The 19216-nt window shown below is 45.2% G+C and overlaps 2 protein-coding genes across 2 annotated transcripts; both read left to right on the top strand.

The window, feature by feature from the left end:
- The first annotated feature begins 7872 nt into the window (after positions 1-7872).
- On the top strand, positions 7873-8430 carry LOC141025841 (uncharacterized). The gene has a single exon (XM_073501765.1). It carries the CDS (start codon positions 7873-7875, stop codon positions 8428-8430), a length of 558 nt encoding a protein of 185 aa, XP_073357866.1.
- An 8081-nt stretch (positions 8431-16511) lies between these two features.
- Positions 16512-19073, top strand: LOC120966186 (uncharacterized). The gene is made up of 3 exons (XM_040391974.3): positions 16512-17623; positions 18336-18554; positions 18769-19073. The coding sequence occupies exons 1-3, from the start codon at positions 16580-16582 to the stop codon at positions 18940-18942; spliced, it is 1437 nt and encodes a 478-aa protein (XP_040247908.1). The 5' UTR covers positions 16512-16579; the 3' UTR covers positions 18943-19073.
- Positions 19074-19216: the final 143 nt, after the last annotated feature.

Raw genomic sequence — 19216 nt, 5'->3', positions numbered from 1 at the left:
AGGCATGGAAAGTAAACTAGCTAAAAGCTACAACTATTTTTTCCTTAAGGTTTTCCAAACACACAAGAAGAAAGCGAGAAAAAGGAAAATAAACTAGCATGGATAGTACAATGAAAAAGTATGAGCACCGACAACTAGAATGAGTGTGTGAACATGAATGTAACGTCGGTGAGAAATACGTACTCCCCCAAGCTTAGGCTTTTGGCCTAAGTTGGTCTATGCCCATGGATCAAAGCTACTCTCTCCGGTGTACTAAGGAGGATCCTCGAGGTGCCACTGGTTGGCGATCTCCTCCGGATCCCACTGATAAACAGACTGCCGATAAGGGTCAAGTTGTGGCTCCGGCTCAGCCTCTGGAGCAGGTGTCGCGCTCAAATATGCATGAATGGCCTCCGGCAAAATGAGGTACGTGCCTGAAAATATGTCAAACAAAGAGGGTGCAGGCAAAGTAACAGTCTCACAATAATTTTTATCAAATATCAAATTACACTTAAGCAGTTTCTTCTTATTTTTAACAATAAAGTCATGTGCTACCATACTCTTATAATCTAGAAAGACAGGGGGCAACAACTTTTCTTCTTTCTCATAATGCCTAATAGGTATATTAAAGTGTGCGGCAAGGCGCGAAGCAAAGATGCCACCGAAGATGGAGCCCTTTGTACGGTTCAGACTTAATCGTTTAGCAATAATAGCGCCCAAACTGAAAGTTGTATCACGAAACAAGGCATGGCGCAAAATAATAATATCAGGAGCATTAAGGTTTCCACTGTTCCCACGACCAATTAAGCATCTACTAGCAAATATTGCGAAGTAACGCAGAACAGGAAAATGTATGCTAGTGATTCTTGCATCGAAAACTTTCCTCGTTTTCCCTATAGCAATCATATCAATAAACCCTTCCACATCATTACGATGTGGTTCCTCTATGTTGCCCGCAAAGGGTAACTTACAAACCGCACAAAAATCATAAAGGGACATCTCCCTATACTCATCATATAAATAAAAATCCACCGAAGGTGGTGATCTTCTAGCATGGAAATGAAAATTTTGCACAAAAATATTAGTGAGTAGGAGATACTGTTCGCACTGGTCACGGAGGAAGTCGGTGAGGCCTGCATTCTCAGCCAAATAATAAAAATCATCATGAATCCCGGCTGCTCTCAAGAACTCATCACAATGCCATTCACACGGACGAACTTCGCGGTGCGAGGGAGATTATATTTGGGCTTCTTATTCTCTTCACTTTGCTTATCCTTTGAGCTTCGGCTCGAAGAGCCCCTCAACAATCTCTTCATCATTTTCTGAAAATTTCTGAGATTTTTAGTAACTCAAAATAAAAGTGAACCAAACTCAACAAAATTGATAGCAACTACTCCCACAAGTGCCTAGAGACTATATCATGCATTAGAACTACTTAGGACCATATAAATTTGACATGCAAGCTCAAGAACAGGGTCACCTAAGCAGCAAAAATTTGCAATAAATAAAGCACTAGAACAAAAACTAATTGGACCATTGGAGGAGTCACATACCAAAGAACAATCCCCCAAAGCAGTTTTGTGAGTGGAGCTTTGAGCAAGGAGATCGAAAATGGCAGCAAGATGAGCTAGAACTCGTGTTTGAGCCGGTGGGTGATTTGTTCTGGAGGAAGGAGTGTGTGGGTGCAAGAATAAGTGGAGGGGGCCACGTGGGGCCCATGAGGCAGGGGGGCGCGCCCAGGGGGGTGGGGCGCCCTGGACCCTCGTGGCCAGGTGCTGGCTCCCCCTGATGTATTCTCAGTGCCAAAAATTCTTAAATATTCTAGAAAAAAATCATATTTCATTTTCGGGGCATTTGGAGAACTTTTATTTTCGGGGTACTTTTTTTATTGCATGGATAATTCAGAAAGCAGACAGAAAATACTATTTTTGCTTTATTTAATCTAAATAACAGAAAGTAAAAGGAGGGTACAGAAGGTTGTGCTTTCTAACTTCATCCATCTCATGCTCATCAAAAGGAATCCACTAACAAGGTTGATCAAGTCTTGTTAACAAACTCTTTTCCGAATAACATGAAACCGGAGAATTTTCGAATAACACTATGTTACCTCAACGGGGATATGCACATCCCCAACAATAAGAACATCATATTTCTTCTTGACAGTAGGAAGAGGAAATTCAAAACCTCCAATAGTAATAGTTGAAAATTTTCCAATAGAATTGATACTTTGGACTTGAGGTTGTTCCCTCGGAAAGTGTACCGCATGCTCATTACCATTAACATGAAAAGTGACATTGCCTTTGTTGCAATCAATAACAGCCCCTGCAGTATTCAAAAAGGGTCTACCAAGGATAATCGACATACTATCGTCCTCGGGAATATCAAGAATAACAAAGTCCGTTAAAATAGTAACGTTTGCAACCACAACAGGCACATCCTCACAAATACCGACAGGTATAGCAGTTGATTTATCAGCCATTTGCAAAGATATTTTAGTAGGTGTCAACTTATTCAAATCAAGTCTACGATATAAAGAGAGAGGCATAACACTAACACCGGCTCCAAGATCACATAAAGCAGTTCTAACATAGTTTCTTTTAATGGAGCATGGTATAGTAGGTACTCCTGGATCTCCAAGTTTCTTTGATATTCCACCCTTAAAGGTATAATTAGCAAGCATGGTGGAAATGTCAGCTTCCGGTATCTTTCTTTTGTTTGTAACAATTTCCTTCATATACTTAGCATAAGGATTCATTTTAAGCATATCAGTCAAACGCATACGCCAAAAGATAGGTCTAATCATTTCAGCAAAGTGCTCAAAATCCTCATCATCCTTTTTCTTGGATGGTTTGGGAGGAAAAGGCATGGGTTTCTGAACCCATGGTTCTCTTTCTTTACCGTGCTTCCTAGCAACGAAGTCTCTCTTATCATAACGTTGATTCTTTGATTGTGGGTTATCAAGATCAACAGCAGGTTCAATTTCTACATCATTTGTTATTGCTAGGTTGAGCATCAACATGAACATCATCATTAACATTATCACTAGGTTCATGTTCATTACTAGATTGTGTTCTAGCATCAGAAATAGAAATATCATTGGGATTCTCAGGTGTGTCAACAACAGGTTCACTAGAAGCATGCAAAGTCCTATCATTTTTCTTTTTGTTCTTCTTAGAAGGACTAGGTGCATCAACATTAGTTCTCTGTGAATCTTGCTCAATTCTCTTAGGGTGGCCCTCAGGATACAAAGGTTCATGAGTCATTTTACCCCCTTCTAGTCATAACTCTAACAACATTATCATTCTTCTTATTATTTAATTCATTGAGCAAATCATTTTGAGCTTTCAGTACTTATTCTACTTGAGTGGTAACCATAGAAGCATGTTTACTAATAAGTTTAAGTTCACCTTTAACTCTAGACATATAATCACTCAAGTGTTCAATCATATAAGCATTACGTTTCAATTGTCTACCAACATAAGCATTGAAGTTTTCTTGTTTATCAATAAAATTATCAAACTCATCTAAGCATTGGCTAGCAGACTTATAACGAGGAATATCACCTTCATCAAATCTATAGAGAGAATTTACCTTTACTACTTGTGTCGGGTTATCAAGACCATGTATTTCTTCAATAGGTGGTAAATTATTAACATCTTCAGCTTTAATACCCTTTTCTTTAATAGATTTCTTTGCCTCTTGCATATCTTCAGGACTGAGAAATAGAATACCCCTTTTCTTCGGAGTTGGCTTAGGAGTTGGTTCAGGAAGTGTCCAATTATTTTCATTAGTCAACATATTATTCAATAGCAATTCAGCTTGATCAACTGTTCTTTCCCTGAAAACACAACCAGCACAACTATCCAGGTGGTCTCTGGAAGCATCGGTTAGTCCATTATAAAAGATATCAAGTATTTCATTTTTCCTGAGAGGATGATCAAGCAAAGCATTAAGTAATTGGAGAAGCCTCCCCCAAGCTTGTGGGAGACTCTCTTCTTCAATTTGCACAAAATTATATATTTCCCTCAAAGCAGCTTGTTTCTTATGAACGGGAAAATATTTAGCAGAGGAGTAATAAATCATATCCTGGGGACTACGCACACAACCAGGATCAAGAGAATTAAACCATGTTTTAGCATCACCCTTTAATGAGAACGGAAATAACTTAAGGATATAGTAGTAACGAGTTTTCTCATCATTAGTGAATAGGGTAGCTATATCATTTAATTTAGTAAGATGTGCCACAACAGTTTCAGATTCATAGGCATAAAAAGGATCAGATTCAACCAAAGTAATTATCTCAGGGTCGACAGAGAAATCATAATCCTTATCAGAAATACAGATAGGTGAAGTAGCAAAAGCAGGGTCATATTTCATTCTAGCATTCAAAGACTTTTCTTTCAGCTTAACTAACAGTTTCTTAAGATCATATCTATCTTTGCAAGCAAAAAAGTCTCTAGCAGTTTCTTCATCCATAACATAACCTCAGGCACATCAGGAAATTCATATCTAGGGGGAGAATCTTCATCATCACTTTCATCAATATTATCAGTTTCAATAATTTCATTCTCTCTAGCCCTAGCAAGTTGTTCATCAAGAAATTCACCTAGTGGCACAGTAGTATCAAGCATAGAAGTAGTTTCATCATAAGCATCATGCATAGCAGAAGTGGCATAATCAATAACATGGGACATATCAGAATTAATAGCAGAAGCAGGTTTAGGTGTCGCAAGTTTACTCAAAACAGAAGGTGAATCAAGTGCAGAGCTAGATGGCAGTTCCTTACCTCCCCTCGTAGTTGAGGAAAAAAATCAAGTGCACAGTTTTCGAGGGTAGAGTATTCAACCCAAATTTATTGATTCGACACAAGGGGAGCCAAAGAATATTCTCAAGTATTAGCAGTTGAGTTGTCAATTCAACCACACCTAGAAAACTTAATATCTGCAGCAAAGTATTTAGTAGCAAAGTAGTATGGAAGTAACGGTAACGGTGGCAAAAGTAACAGTAGCAGTTTTGTAGTAACTGTAACAGTGGCAACGGTGTTGGGAATCGTAGCATAATTTAAAATTTTCCTACGCTCACCAAGATGCATCTATGGAGTGTACTAGCAACGAGGGGAAAGGAGTGCATCTACATACCCTTGTAGATCGCGAGCGGAAGCGTTCCAATGAACGTGGATGACGGAGTCGTACTCGCCGTGATCCAAATCACCGATGACCGAGTGCCGAACGGACGGCACCTCCGCGTTCAACACACGTACGGTGCAGCGACGTCTCCTCCTTCTTGATCCAGCAAGGGGGAAGGAGAGGTTGATGGAGATCCAACAACACGACGGCGTGGTGGTGGATGTAGCGGGTCTCCGGCAGGGCTTCGCCGAGCTTCTGCGAGAGAGAGAGAGAGGTGTTGCAGGGGAGGAGGGAGGCGCCCAAGGCTGTGGGTTGCTGCCCTCCCCCCTTTATATAGGCCCCCTGGGAGGGGGGGCGCCGGCCAGATCCCATCTAGGGTGGGGGCGGCGGCCAAAGGGGGGAAGGGGGTGCCTTGCCCCCCAAGGCAAGTGGGAAGCCCCCCCACCCTAGGGTTTGCAACCCTAGGCGCATGGGGGGAGGCCCATGGGGGGGCGCCCAGCCCACTAAGGGCTGGTTCCCTTCCACTTTCAGCCCACGGGGCCCTCCGGGATAGGTGGTCCCGGTACAATACCGGTAACCTCCGAAACTTTCCCGGTGGCCGAAACTTGACTTCCTATATATAATTCTTCACCTCCGGACCATTACGGAACCTCCCGTGACGTCCGGGATCTCATCCGGGACTCCGAACAACTTTCGGGTTTCCGCATACACATATCTCTACAACCCTAGCGTCACCGAACCTTAAGTGTGTAGACCCTACGGGTTCGGGAGACATGCAGACATGACCGAGACGCCTCTCCGGTCAATAACCAACAGCGGGATCTGGATACCCATGTTGGCTCCCACATGTTCCACGATGATCTCATCGGATGAACCACGGTGTCGAGGATTCAATCAATCCCGTATGCAATTCCCTTTGTCAATCGGTATGTTACTTGCCCGAGATTCGATCGTCGGTATCCCAATACCTTGTTCAATCTCGTTACCGGCAAGTCTCTTTACTCGTACCGCAATGCATGATCCCGTGACTAACGACTTAGTCACATTGAGCTCATTATGATGATGCATTACCGAGTGGGCCCAGAGATACCTCTCCGTCGCACGGAGTGACAAATCCCAGTCTCGATCCGTGCCAACCCAACAGACACTTTCGGAGATACCCGTAGTGCACCTTTATAGTCACCCAGTTACGTTGTGACGTTTGGCACACCCAAAGCACTCCTACGGTATCCGGGAGTTGCACGATCTCATGGTCTAAGGAAAAGATACTTGACATTGGAAAAGCTCTAGCAAACGAAACTACACGATCTTTTATGCTATGCTTAGGATTGGGTCTTGTCCATCACATCATTCTCCTAATGATGTGATCCCGTTATCAATGACATCCAATGTCCATAGTCAGGAAACCATGACTATCTGTTGATCAACGAGCTAGTCAACTAGAGGCTAGGGACACGTTGTGGTCTATGTATTCACACATGTATTAAGATTTCCGGACAATACAATTATAGCATGAAAAATAGACAATTACCATGAACAAAGAAATATAATAATAACCATTTATTATTGCCTCTAGGGCATATTTCCAACAAACGGTAAAGTAACTAAGCAAAGATCAATATGTGAAAAGCTCGTAGGCATTGGATCAGTGATGGATAATTATGTCAGATGCGATTCCTCATGCAATAGTTATAACCTAGGGTGACACAGAACTAGCTCCAGTTCATCAATGTAATGTAGGCATGTATTCCGAATATAGCCATACGTGCTTATGGAAAAGAACTTGCATGCCATCTTTTGTCCTACCCTCCCGTGGCAGCGAGGTCCTATTGGAAACTAAGGGATATTAAGCCTCCTTTTAATAGAGTACCGAACCAAAGCATTAACACTTAGTGAATACATGAACTCCTCAAACTACGGTCATCACCGGTAAGTATCCCGATTATTGTCACTTCGGGGTTAACGGATCATAACACATAATAGGTGACTATAGACTTGCAAGATAGGATCAAGAACTCACATATATTCATGAAAACATAATAGGTTCAGATCTGAAATCATGGCACTCGGGCCCTAGTGACAAGCATTAAGCATAGCAAAGTCATAGCAACATCAATCTCAGAACATAATGGATACTAGGGATCAAACCCTAACAAAACTAACTCGATTACATGGTAAATCTCATCCAACCCATCACCGTCCAGCAAGCCTATGATGGAATTACTCACGCACGACAGTGAGTATCATGAAATTGGTGATGGAGGATGGTTGATGATGACGACGGCGACGGATTCCCATCTCCGGAGCGCCGAACGGACTCCAGATCAGCCCTCCCGAGAGAGATTAGGGCTTGGCGGTGGCTCCTTATCGTAAAACGCGATGAATCCTTCTCTCTGTTTTTTTCTCCCCGAACATGAATATATAGAGTTGGAGTTGAAGTCAGTGGAGCACCTGGGGGCCCACGAGGCAGGGGGCGCGCCCCCACCCTCGTGGACAGGGTGTGGGCCCCCTGGTCTTCATTCTTTCGCCAGTATTTTTTTATTAATTCCAAAAATATTCTCCGTGATGTTTCAGGTCATTCCGAGACCTTTTATTTCTGCACAAAAATAACACCATGGCAGTTCTGCTGAAAACAACGTCAGTCCGGGTTAGTTCCATTCAAATCATGCAAGTTAGAGTCCAAAACAAGGGCAAAAGTGTTTGGAAAAGTAGATACGATGGAGACGTATCATCCATCGCAGCAAGAAGAGTTCTCGTCCGAAGCGTCATGTCTGCAATTCCAACTTTTGCACTCTCTGTTCTTGGGCTGCCTAAGCTTCTGTTCAAAGAAATTGACCAAGCTCGCCGGAACTTTCTATGGGCACAGGACGAGGAGCTCAGCGGAGGCAAATGCAAGGTTGCCTGGAAGAACATATGTGCCCCGATTGAAAATGGAGGACTCAGCATACACGACCTGCAAAAGTTCTCCAGCGCCTTGTGCCAGAGATGGTTGTGGTTGTCGTGGCAAAGTGAAGACAGACCACGGAAGGGATCTGGACTTCCGTGTGATAAAACTGACAAAGCACTATTTGATAGTTCTACCACTGTCACCCTTGGCAATGGAAAACTTGCTTCTTTCTGGCTGTCACCATGGATCACCTCTCCAAACCTGGCCACTCTGTTCCCGAACTTGTTCAAGCGATCGAGGGGAAAGAACAGGTGCGTGGCCGAGGCGCTCGCAAACGACACTTGGGTTCAGGACATCAGGCAGCGCCCAAACGAAGATTTAGTCCACAGCTTCCTCATCCTATGGAGGGCGTTGCGGGTAGCAAATCCGACGCTGTAGCCCTAGGTCGATGATAAGATATCATGGCACATCGAGAGCGCCGGCACATACAGTGCAAAATCAGCATACAAGGCACAATTCAGCGACCGACCAAAGACGGAGGACAAGCAACTCATATGGAAAACTTGGGCTCCTGGAAACATCAAAGTTTTCTTCTGGCTACTGCTTCATAATCGCCTCTGGTGCAATGACAGGCTTCAGCGCAGAGGATGTGAAAACGGATACTTCTGCACTCTTTGCACAAGAAATTTGGAGACCTCAGTTCACCTCTTCTGGGACTGCCCGGTTACTAAAGAAATTTGGCGGCGAATATCAACCTGGACCGGCTGTGGAAAGCTTGCGCTCCTCACTGCGACCACGGACCACACCACCACTTCTGCTCAAAAAATGCGCAACCTCATCCAACAGGCCAGGCCGAGGCTCAGAGAGAGGCTCAAGATGATGATCTTCCTTGTCACATGGCACATCTGGAAGGAAAGAAACAACTGCACTTTCAGGCATCAATCAAACCAGGTCTGCAATGTCATCGCTGCAATCAAAAGAGACGCGGAAGGTTGGAAGCTGGCTGGGGCGAAATGCCTAGAGACACCACTGGGAGACCCAGGCTAGAGTACTTCTTTTCAGTAGATCTTTTCGAGGCTCCCACGCCCAAACCTTGTAAACCACCATGATCACTTGATCATGAACATATTTCCCGCCTTCTATCTGCTTAATATATGAATGCCGGTGGTACACCGGTTCTTTAAAAAAATCTATGTCAATGGCTCATCCGCTCACAATCCCCATATTCCACTGCCACACACACATGCTTTGGATTTTAAACACATAATTATGCAGTTTTGTATACGTGAACTAGAACAATGCCCGTGCGTTGCAACGGGATATAAGTATTCTAGTACGTTAGCTTGTGATTTACTTGCCCATATATGCGATTGTGTAAATAAATTTTCATCAAATTATGTCTCTGAGATACCTTTTTTTTACCATAAGTGATTTACCGGCCCATAGTATGCGATTGTGTAAATAAATGTTCATCCAATTCTACCCGTTATTTACCCTATATTTTGATCAAAAGTTTGGTAAGTAAATTAAAGTGGAATTGGTTCAGAAGGTAAGTAAATTAAGTGATTGATAATTATACGGGGAAGGTTGGACGAAGGCGTGGTGGGTAGAAAGGTGAAACGAGAACCTTCCGTCCTTTTTAAGTAGTAGAGATAGTAAAAAAAAGGATATGCAAGAGGTCGTCGGTATCCATTTGCCCTCTGCACTAGTAGGATGAAAGGAAAAAATTGAAGGAAATATGCCCTAGAGGCAATAATAAAGTTGTCATTTATATTTCCTTATATCATGATAAATGTTTATTATTCATGCTAGAATTGTATTAACCGGAAACTTGATACATGTGTGGATAAATAGACAAAACACAGTGTCCCTAGTAAGCCTCTACAAGACTAGCTCGTTAATCAAAGATGATTAAGTTTCTTAACCATAGACATGTGTTGTCATTTGATGAACGGGATCACATCATTAGGAGAATGATGTGATGGACAAGATCCATTCGTTAGCGTAGTATATTGATCGTTCAGTTTTATTGCTATTGCTTTCTTCATGTCAAATACATATTCCTTCGACTATGAGATTATGCAACTCCCGGATACCGGAGGAATGCCTTGTGTCGTGGATTTGTCACGGCAGATGTCCTAGTGTGAGGACTTATTCATGAGGCCAACGCATCTATGTGGTAGCTTGAGAGGGGTTGATCGGGATGAGAGACGCGAGGCAGATCATCACACAAGACAAGGGTTTAGACAGCTTCGGGACCAGGGAAACATCATCCGGTAATAACCCTACATGTTGTTTGAGGCCAAGTCTCATTATGCTCATGAGGGAGTCGCCGCATAAGCCGACTCTCCTAATTGTGTCTAGCCTTAAATATTCTCCTCTCCCTCCTTGGGGTGCCCTGCCCCTCCTTATATAAGTTGAAGGGGCGGGTTACATGTAGAGTCCTAGTCGGATTAAGATTTAAACTATTCTGACTTCTCATCACGGGCTTCTCTCCATGGGCTTCTTAACGTCTTGGGCTTCTTAACGTCTTGGGCTTATTAGCCCCAGGCGACTCTGTCTGCTGGGTTATAACTGTCTACCGGCTTACCACTGTCTGCCGGCTTACAACCGTTTGCCAGCTTACCACTGTCTGCCGGCTTACAACTATCTGCTGGCTTACCACTGTCTGCCGGCTTACAACTGTCTGCCGGCTTACCACCATCTGCTGGGTCACCAATGAAACACCAAGTCTAGCCAGGTCGTATCTCCGGCCGGGTCATACCGCGGGGTATATCCCCGACACCTTGTGTGCTATCAAACGTCACAATGTAACTGGGTGATTATAAAGATGCTCTACAGGTATCTCCAAAGGTGTTTGTTGGGTTGGCATAGATCGAGATTAGGATTTGTCACTCCGAGTTTCGGAGAGGTATCTCTGGGCCCTCTCGGTAATGCACATCATAATAAGCCTTGCAAGCAATGTGACTAATGAGTTAGTTGCGGGATGATGCATTACAGAACGAGTAAAGAGACTTGTCGGTAATGAGATTGGACTAGGTATGAAGATACCGACGATCGAATCTCGGGCAAGTAACATACTGATGACAAAGGAATAACGTATGTTGTCATTACAGTACGACCAATAAAGATCTTCCTAGAATATGTGGGAACCAATATGAGCATCCAGGTTCCGTTGTTTCTTATTGACCGGAGAGGTGTCTCGGTCATGTCTACATTGTTCTCGAACCCGTAAGGTCCGCACGCTTGTTGTATGAGTTATGTGATTTGGTGACCGAATGTTATTCGGAGTCCCGGATGAGATCACAGCCATGACGAGGAGTCTCAAAATGGTCGAGAGGTAAAGATTCATATATAGGACGATAGTATTCGTACACCGGAAGTGTTCCGGGGGTACCGGGTACGTATCGGGTCACCGGAAGGGGTTCCAGGCACCCCCCCCCCCCCCCCGGCAAAGATATGGGCCTTATTGGGCCAAGGGCAGGATAGACCAGCCCCTAGCGGGCTGGTGCACCCCCATATAGGACAAATAGGAGGAGAAGGAAGGAGGGAAAGGGAGAAAGGAAAGGGGAGGATTTGGCCTCCCCATTTCCTTCTCTTCTCCCTCTCTTTCCTTCCCCATCCGACACTTATGGAAGGGGGGAGGCCGACTTGGAGGAGGCGCCCAAGTAGGATTACTCCTACTTGGGGTGCCCCTTACAGCCCCTCTCCCTGTCCCACCTATATATATGTGGGGGGAGCACCGCTAGAACACACAACATTGATTCCTAGCCGTGTGCGGCGCCCCCCCTCCACAGTTTACGCCTTCGGTCATATTCACGTAGTGCTTAGGCGGAGCCCTACGCGGATCACTTCACCATCACCGTCACCACGCCGTCGTGCTGACGGAACTCTCCCCTCGTGCTGACGGAACTCTCCCCCGACACTTTGCTGGATCAAGAGTTCGAGGGACGTCATCGAGCTGAACGTGTGCAGAACTCGGAGGTGCCGTACGTTCGGTGCTTGATCGGTCGAAACGAGAAGAAGTTCGACTGCATCAACCGCGTTGTCAAACGCTTCCTCTTTCGGTCTACGAGGGTACGTGGTCATGATGACCCACAAGTATAGGGGATCTATCGTAGTCCTTTCGATAAGTAAGAGTGTCGAACCCAACGAGGAGCAGAAGGAAATGATAAGCGGTTTTCAGCAAGGTATTCTCTGCAAGCACTGAAATTATCGGTAACAGATAGTTTTGTGATAAGGTAATTTGTAATGGGTAACAAGTAATGAAAGTAAATAAGGTGCAGCAAGATGGCCCAATCCTTTTTGTAGCAAAGGACAAGCCTGGACAAACTCTTATATAGAGAAAAGCGCTCCCGAGGACACATGGGAATTATCGTCAAGCTAGTTTTCATCACGCTCATATGATTCGCGTTCGTTACTTTGATAATTTGGTATGTGGGTGGACCGGTGCTTGGGTGCTGTCCTTTCTTGGACAAGCATCCCGCTTATGATTAACCCCTATTGCAAGCATCCGCAACTACAAAAGAAGTATTAAGGTAAACCTAACCATCGCATGAAACATATGGATCCAAATCAGCCCCTTACGAAGCAACTCATAAACTAGGGTTTAAGCTTCTGTCACTCTAGCAACCCATCATATACTTTTACTTCCCAATGCCTTCCTCTAGGCCCAAACAATGGTGAAGTGTCATGTAGTCGACATTCACATAACACCACTAGAGGAGAGACAACATACATCTCATCAAAATATCGAACGAATACCAAATTCACATGACTACTTATAGCAAGACTTCTCCCATGTCCTCAGGAACAAACGTAACTACTCACAAATCATATTCATGTTCATAATCAGAGGGGTATTAATATGCATAAAGGATCTGAACATATGATCTTCCACCAAATAAACCAACTAGCATCAACTACAAGGAGTAATCAACAATACTAGCAACCCACAGGTACCAATCTGAGGCTTTGGGACAAAGATTGGATACAAGAGATGGACTAGGGTTTTAGAGGAGATGGTGCTGGTGAAGATGTTGATGGAGATTGACCCCCTCCCGATGAGAGGATCATTGGTGATGACGATGGCGATGATTTCCCCCTCCCGGAGGGAAGTTTCCCCGGCAGAACAGCTCTGCCGAAGCCCTAGATTGGTTCCGCCTCATGGCGGCGGAGTTTCTTCCCGAAAGCTTGATTATGATTTTTTCCAGGGTAAAAGACTTCATATAGCAGAAGATGGGCACCGGAGGCCTGCCAGGGGGCCCACGAGGCAGGGGGCGCGCCCAGGGGGGTAGGACACGCCCCCACCCCCGTGGCCAGGGTGTGGGCCCCCTCTGGTGGATTCTTTTTCCAGTATTTTTTATTAATTCCAAAAATAACTTCCGTGAAGTTTCAGGACTTTTGGAACTGTGCAGAATAGGTCTATAATATTTGCTCCTTTTCCAGCCCGAAATTCCATCTGCCGGCATTCTCCCTCTTCATGTAAACCTTATAAAATAAGAGAGAATAGGCATAAGTATTGTGACATAACGTGTAATAACAGCCCATAATGCAATAAATATCGATATAAAAGCATGATGAAAAATGGACGTATCAGGACACACTCTCCCCCTCTCGTTACTATGCATCTCCTAGATAGATCTTGCGTGAGCGTAGGAATTTTTCTAAAATTGCATGCTACGTTTCCCAACAAAAATGAAGACATAGGGACTTGATCCTTTCTTTGCGGGAGAAACTTCCAATCTATTCATCTTCAATCTTGACAATACAAAGAACACTAGAGGTAATAACAATTACAACCATGTCCATGGACCACCTAGAGATGACTACAAGCACTGGAGTGAGCCGAAGGCACGGCGCCATCATCGACCCTCTCTCACTAGAGCTAGGCAAACCTTGTTGTAATAGACAGTCGAGAAGTCATCATGCTAAGGCCGCATAGGACCAACGCACCAGAGCAACAACCATTGCCGATGAACAAAGTCGTAGATCAGAAGGATCAAACTATAAACACCCAAACGAAGACGACAGACAAAGACCGAATCCAAACAGATGCACCAGAGTAGCAACCATCACCGATGAACAAAGTCGTAGTTCAGAAGGATCAAACCTGTAAACACCCAGAGGAAGACGACGGACAAAGAGCGAATCCAAACAGATGCATCGAAGACCAGCACCGACCGAACCCCGTGAGATCTGATGGAGACAAACCTCCACATGCCCTTCGACGATGCTAGCCGCACCATTGGGACGGGGAGAGAAACATGGGAGACATTATTCCTACCGAGGGACACCGTCGCCGCCACACAACCCCAACCAAGACGCTGAATCTAACAAGAACGAGAAAGGGGTCCCTCCCGCTGATGGGGGGCCAAGATCCTCTACACCTCCATGGCCCAAAGGCCATCGGAGATGGGGCTTACTGTCAACGGCACTGATGGGAGGAGAAGGAAAGGCTAAGGTCTTTTGTTGTGCAGGAGGAAAGAGAAGGCTATGTTTTCACGTTGCAAAGAGAAAACATAGGGACTTAATCTTGGTCTAGACAAAACAAAAGTGGAGAAAACATAAGCTTACAACTAGATATGGAGATATGGTAGAAATCATATCAGAAAGAAAGTGTGGTCTTGAACAACTTACGATGAATAACAGTATTAAGCAAATCGGTAGTTAAATGCTCGGATAAATAATTCCCTTGAGTGTATTTTATCAACCTTTACTTTTACAACATCCTTCTTAGACACTAACCTTTGCATAGAACATTCGTGTTGTGACAATGTTGATGGATCACTAGGGTTTGGCAGCAGCACTCATAAGAAGATTTAGTACTACCAAAAATTATACGGCAATGAATTAAGTAGGACATCTAGTCGAATATTATATTTCAATGTACTACATTTCCATATTACTTAAGGAAGATGTGATGCGTCAAATAAAATTGAGAATAAATCAATGAAAGTATTACATTTCTAATTTGACAAAGAACAAAGAATTAGTTTCTACCCCTATGTAAAGAAATATAACCGAAAGTGCTCTTTTGATCCCGAGCTCATATGCTCCCGCATGAACAGTAAAATGGAAAAAATAGTAAAAAAATTCAAAAAAATATGAATTTTTTTGTGGTAAACATTGATGAATGTTCTAACAGCATGCAAAATTTCAGGTCAAAATGACATTCGTGGAGGTCTAGGCAAAAATAACAAAATTGATGCTCCGAAATGCTTCCAACAATAGTCTTTTTGGACCATCGATTTTATTTTTTTGCTCAGACCTCCATGAATGTCATTTCAACCTCAAATTTTGCACGCAATTAGAAAATTTATCAATGTTCATCACCAAAAAATTCAGATATTTTTGAATTTTTTACTGTTTTTTTGGATTGTACTGTTCATGCGGGAGCATATGAGCTCGGGATCAAATACTCCATATCAGAAATATAACGCTCTTATATTTCTTTACAGTGGGAGTAGTGATCTAAATGCTCTTATATTTCTTTACAGAGAGAGTATATTACTGAAGAAATAAGATGTGATGTCACTTGGTTTGAGCAGGGAATAATCAATGAAACCATTGTCAAATGTAAATATTGTCCGCCTCCTGGCCCAGCCAGCAATCCTCCTCCCCCACTAGCGCCTACACCTACGACATAGCCGTACACTGTGATGTCTTCGATTCGATGTGACCTGTGGAGAGAAAATCTGATGGAACTAAGTTACAATGAAAACTTCGTGGGAACCACATTCGAAAGTTTCCAAAAATTCTATACATAACACACTATTAAGAGGTTAGTGTTCTTTTGTTGGGGAGGGGTGCTGTTCCATTAGCATGTGAAATTCCAAGTTCAAACACAAAGTCATTTACGAGGAATGGAAAAACTAATTCAGCAATGAATAGTGACATTTACATTACCGTTCTTTTAATGTAAGACGTTTTTTGATACTGATGGACAGAGGGAGTACCAAATTTGTTTTTTCACACCACGAAAATGAATTAGAGTTTGAACTTGGGATTTTACATGCCAGTAGAACATCACTCTCTTAACACAACATTTTCTTTTAAGATTGTTTTTTTAACTTCACAACATAATTTTCACATGGTTTTCATCGTAGTAGCTTTGGTTCCCCCCTGATATTCTCTCGTGGCCTGTGTGGTGAAACTATGATTCCGTTGTCTTGCATGAATGCAACCCTGTTTGTTTCAGCTTCGCTTGGATTTTAGTCACATGTGGATTCGCTTCACTGGCGAATCTGATTCTGAGAATCAGCTTCACCACCGAAGTACACTTTGAGGCGCTTCGGGAAATTGCACTAAAAATGATCCAAATACAGATTCAGCTTCACTAACAAAGCTGATTCTAAATAGCTGTTTGTTTCATATTCTAGATTCGGTTTTACTGGCAAAGCAAAATCTGCTCCCAGAATCCGAAACAAACAGGGCCGTTCTTCCCTCCCAAATCCCAAGCCCCAACCCAAATCAAACCCAACCGCCGTTCCTCTCCGCCAAAAATTCCACAAAAGCGAAGCCGCATCCCCCCGACCCAAATCCAACCTCACACGCTAAACCCCGCCACGCCCGCCCGCCGGTCCCCATGGACTCCTCCACCTCCACGGCCGCCGTCGCAGGCCCGACGCCGAAGTCAAGCCGGCGCGCCAACTACGGCCCGGTCCTCGAGGACGAGCCGCCGCGCCTCCGCTTCACGGTCGGGCAGTACCCGTCCAGGTTCCCGCTGGCGGACGCCCCCGGCTTCATCTCCTCCATCGGCGCCGCCCTCGCCCGCCACGCCGACGCCGACGCCCAGGTCGAGTCGCTCGAGATCTCCCTCGTCTTCCGCGCCCCGCACCAGCACTACATCGCCAGCCTCGGCACGTACGCCACGGAGCACCCCCACGCCGCGCTCGTCACGGCCGACCACGTCCGCGCGTGGCTGCGCTTCGGCATGGCCCGCGCCGCGGGCTCCTTCGTGCTCGAGCTGCCACCACGCCCGCGGTCGACGACCGAGAAGTGCGCGTCGGGTGCGGCAGCGGAAGCAGAGAAGAACGGCATGGCTCTGGAGCTGCCGCGCTCGGCCGCGGCGGCGACCGTGGCGCTGACCCTGGGCGACGCCACCCTCGCGCTCCCCGCGCCCGCGGAGGCCTCGTTCCCCGCGCTCGCAGAGCTGCTGCTCAGCAACGCCCGGATCGGCGACGAGCACCGCCTCAGCGGGCTCCTCTCGTCCCCGTCCTTCCCTCGCCTGAAGAGGCTTCGGCTCGAGCACCTGGCGGGCGTGGGGGAGCTGGACCTCTGCGTCGGCGACCTCGAGGAGCTGGCGATCGTGGGCGTGCGCGACCTGTGGTGCCTGCAGGTGAGCGCGCCACGCCTGCGCGCGCTCCGCGTCACCGAGTGCTTCAGGCTGGAGTCCAGCGCAGGGGAGCTGGCGATCGCCGGGCCGGCGCTCGAGGCGCTCACGTGCTCCAGCATGTGCAGGATGCAGGGCCTGCAGTTCGACGGCGGGCCGTCCGTTAGGGAGATTGGGGGGCTTCCCCTGTGGACGCACGGGCACGCCAACCATGCCGCCCGCAACGAGGCCGCCATATCGATCCTGAAGCAATGCACCGCCGCGAACCGCCTTACCCTGGACCTACATGTGCCCAGCGTAAGCTACTAAGCTTCAGATGCCATGAAACAACCTCTGAATGTTCAATGCAGCCATAAATTATGACCATCTTAATTATTACTATGTTCATAGCTATGCTGGTTAAGAGTATTTCTAACTGCATCTAATATATATTTCACAAATTGGGTAGATCACCTTATAGATAGTGTTCTGACTTCTGACAAACTAGCTTGTTGACTAATACAACCTGTTAGTTAGATGCATGCCACATGAAGCAAACGTCCAAATGTTCAATGCAGTCATATGTTACACCCTTTGTCGAAAAAAAATATGTTACACTCGTCTTATCATGGCCATCCTTGAGCTTGTTAAGAATGTCGAGAAGTTTATCTAATCTACTTCACTGAGTCTGTAAATCCCCATAAATTGCTCTGACTTCTGATGTACTAGCTTGCTGTGTAGGAGTATAATAGAATGTGCCATTCTCCCTAGTTTAAACCTCCATTCCCTGTAATAAACGATTTGTCAATGATCACTGGTACTCTGATATGCATTTTCTGATGTATATATACAGCTCTCCAAATACTATCTTCTAATACACTCTGTTTCGTAACCTGTGTACATTTTCTTTCTGTCTTCAGTTTTCCTTTATTAATGTAGTGATTAGCTGCCGTATACTGAGACATGTACCCCAAATGCAGTAGTATATGAGTGTACTTATCTGCCGAATGCCGAAATATTCCTTGTGCAGTATATGAGGGAGGCCCTGGTGGATGCCACGGGTTCAGGGATGGAGGATTGTGCGAGCATACTAGTGGACGACATACCACAGCTACTTAACATCACTGCTCTGACGGTCAATATCACAACACGGAAGGGGCATTCGTATGCTTCCAGTTTGGCAAGGCTCATTGCACAATGCAGCAATCTTGAAGACCTCCGCATTGATGTCACGAGAGGCACCGAGAAGGTGAGTTCCTCTAGCACCCGAAATCGATCGATTAAACACGCAATTCAGCACTGAAATACATATACTGTGTGCGTCCAAATTGGTTGCCAGAGCTAAGGGTTGAAATGTCGTTGGTACGAAATTTACTTTTTCACGTTTTAGTTGTCTCATGGCTCTTCGTCGAGAAAAGTTCATCTCATGGCTTGATTATTGACCGTTTGGTGAACTGGATCAGCCGGCATGCTTGGATCGAGCTTGCGTCTGCCACGACGAAGACGGCTGGGAGAACCAGCAGCTCTCACTGGAGCGTCTTGTACACTTGGACATCGCTGGGTTCCAGGGACTGGACTACGAGGAGCGCCTGTCTCAGATGATACTAGCGGGCGCCCCAGCTCTCAAGAGAGAATGAAGTTGCCTTAGAGAGGGAGTGGGTGTTCATTCCTTCCTACTCCAGGGGCGTTGGATCACTTGTGGCGATAGTGGATGCCGAATTATAGCTAGACGCATGAGACCATCTCAATTCTGATATGCTAGCTTGAATGTTCTGTGCTTCTTTAGGAGGCATCAAAAGTTCAAAACCAAGGATGGGAATTTTCGTCGAGCACTTGAAGTTCATCTATTAGTTAGTCTTCTCATGCCTGTGCCCTAACTGTTGTTGCAATCGTTTTGGTGTATGTTGCACT

Source organism: Aegilops tauschii, chromosome 6 (assembly GCF_002575655.3).
Source record: "Aegilops tauschii subsp. strangulata cultivar AL8/78 chromosome 6, Aet v6.0, whole genome shotgun sequence".
In the NCBI taxonomy this organism is placed as follows: Eukaryota; Viridiplantae; Streptophyta; class Magnoliopsida; order Poales; family Poaceae; genus Aegilops; species Aegilops tauschii.
The sequence above is the reverse complement of the archived record's forward strand: the minus strand, read 5'-3'. Positions and strand labels throughout refer to the sequence as shown.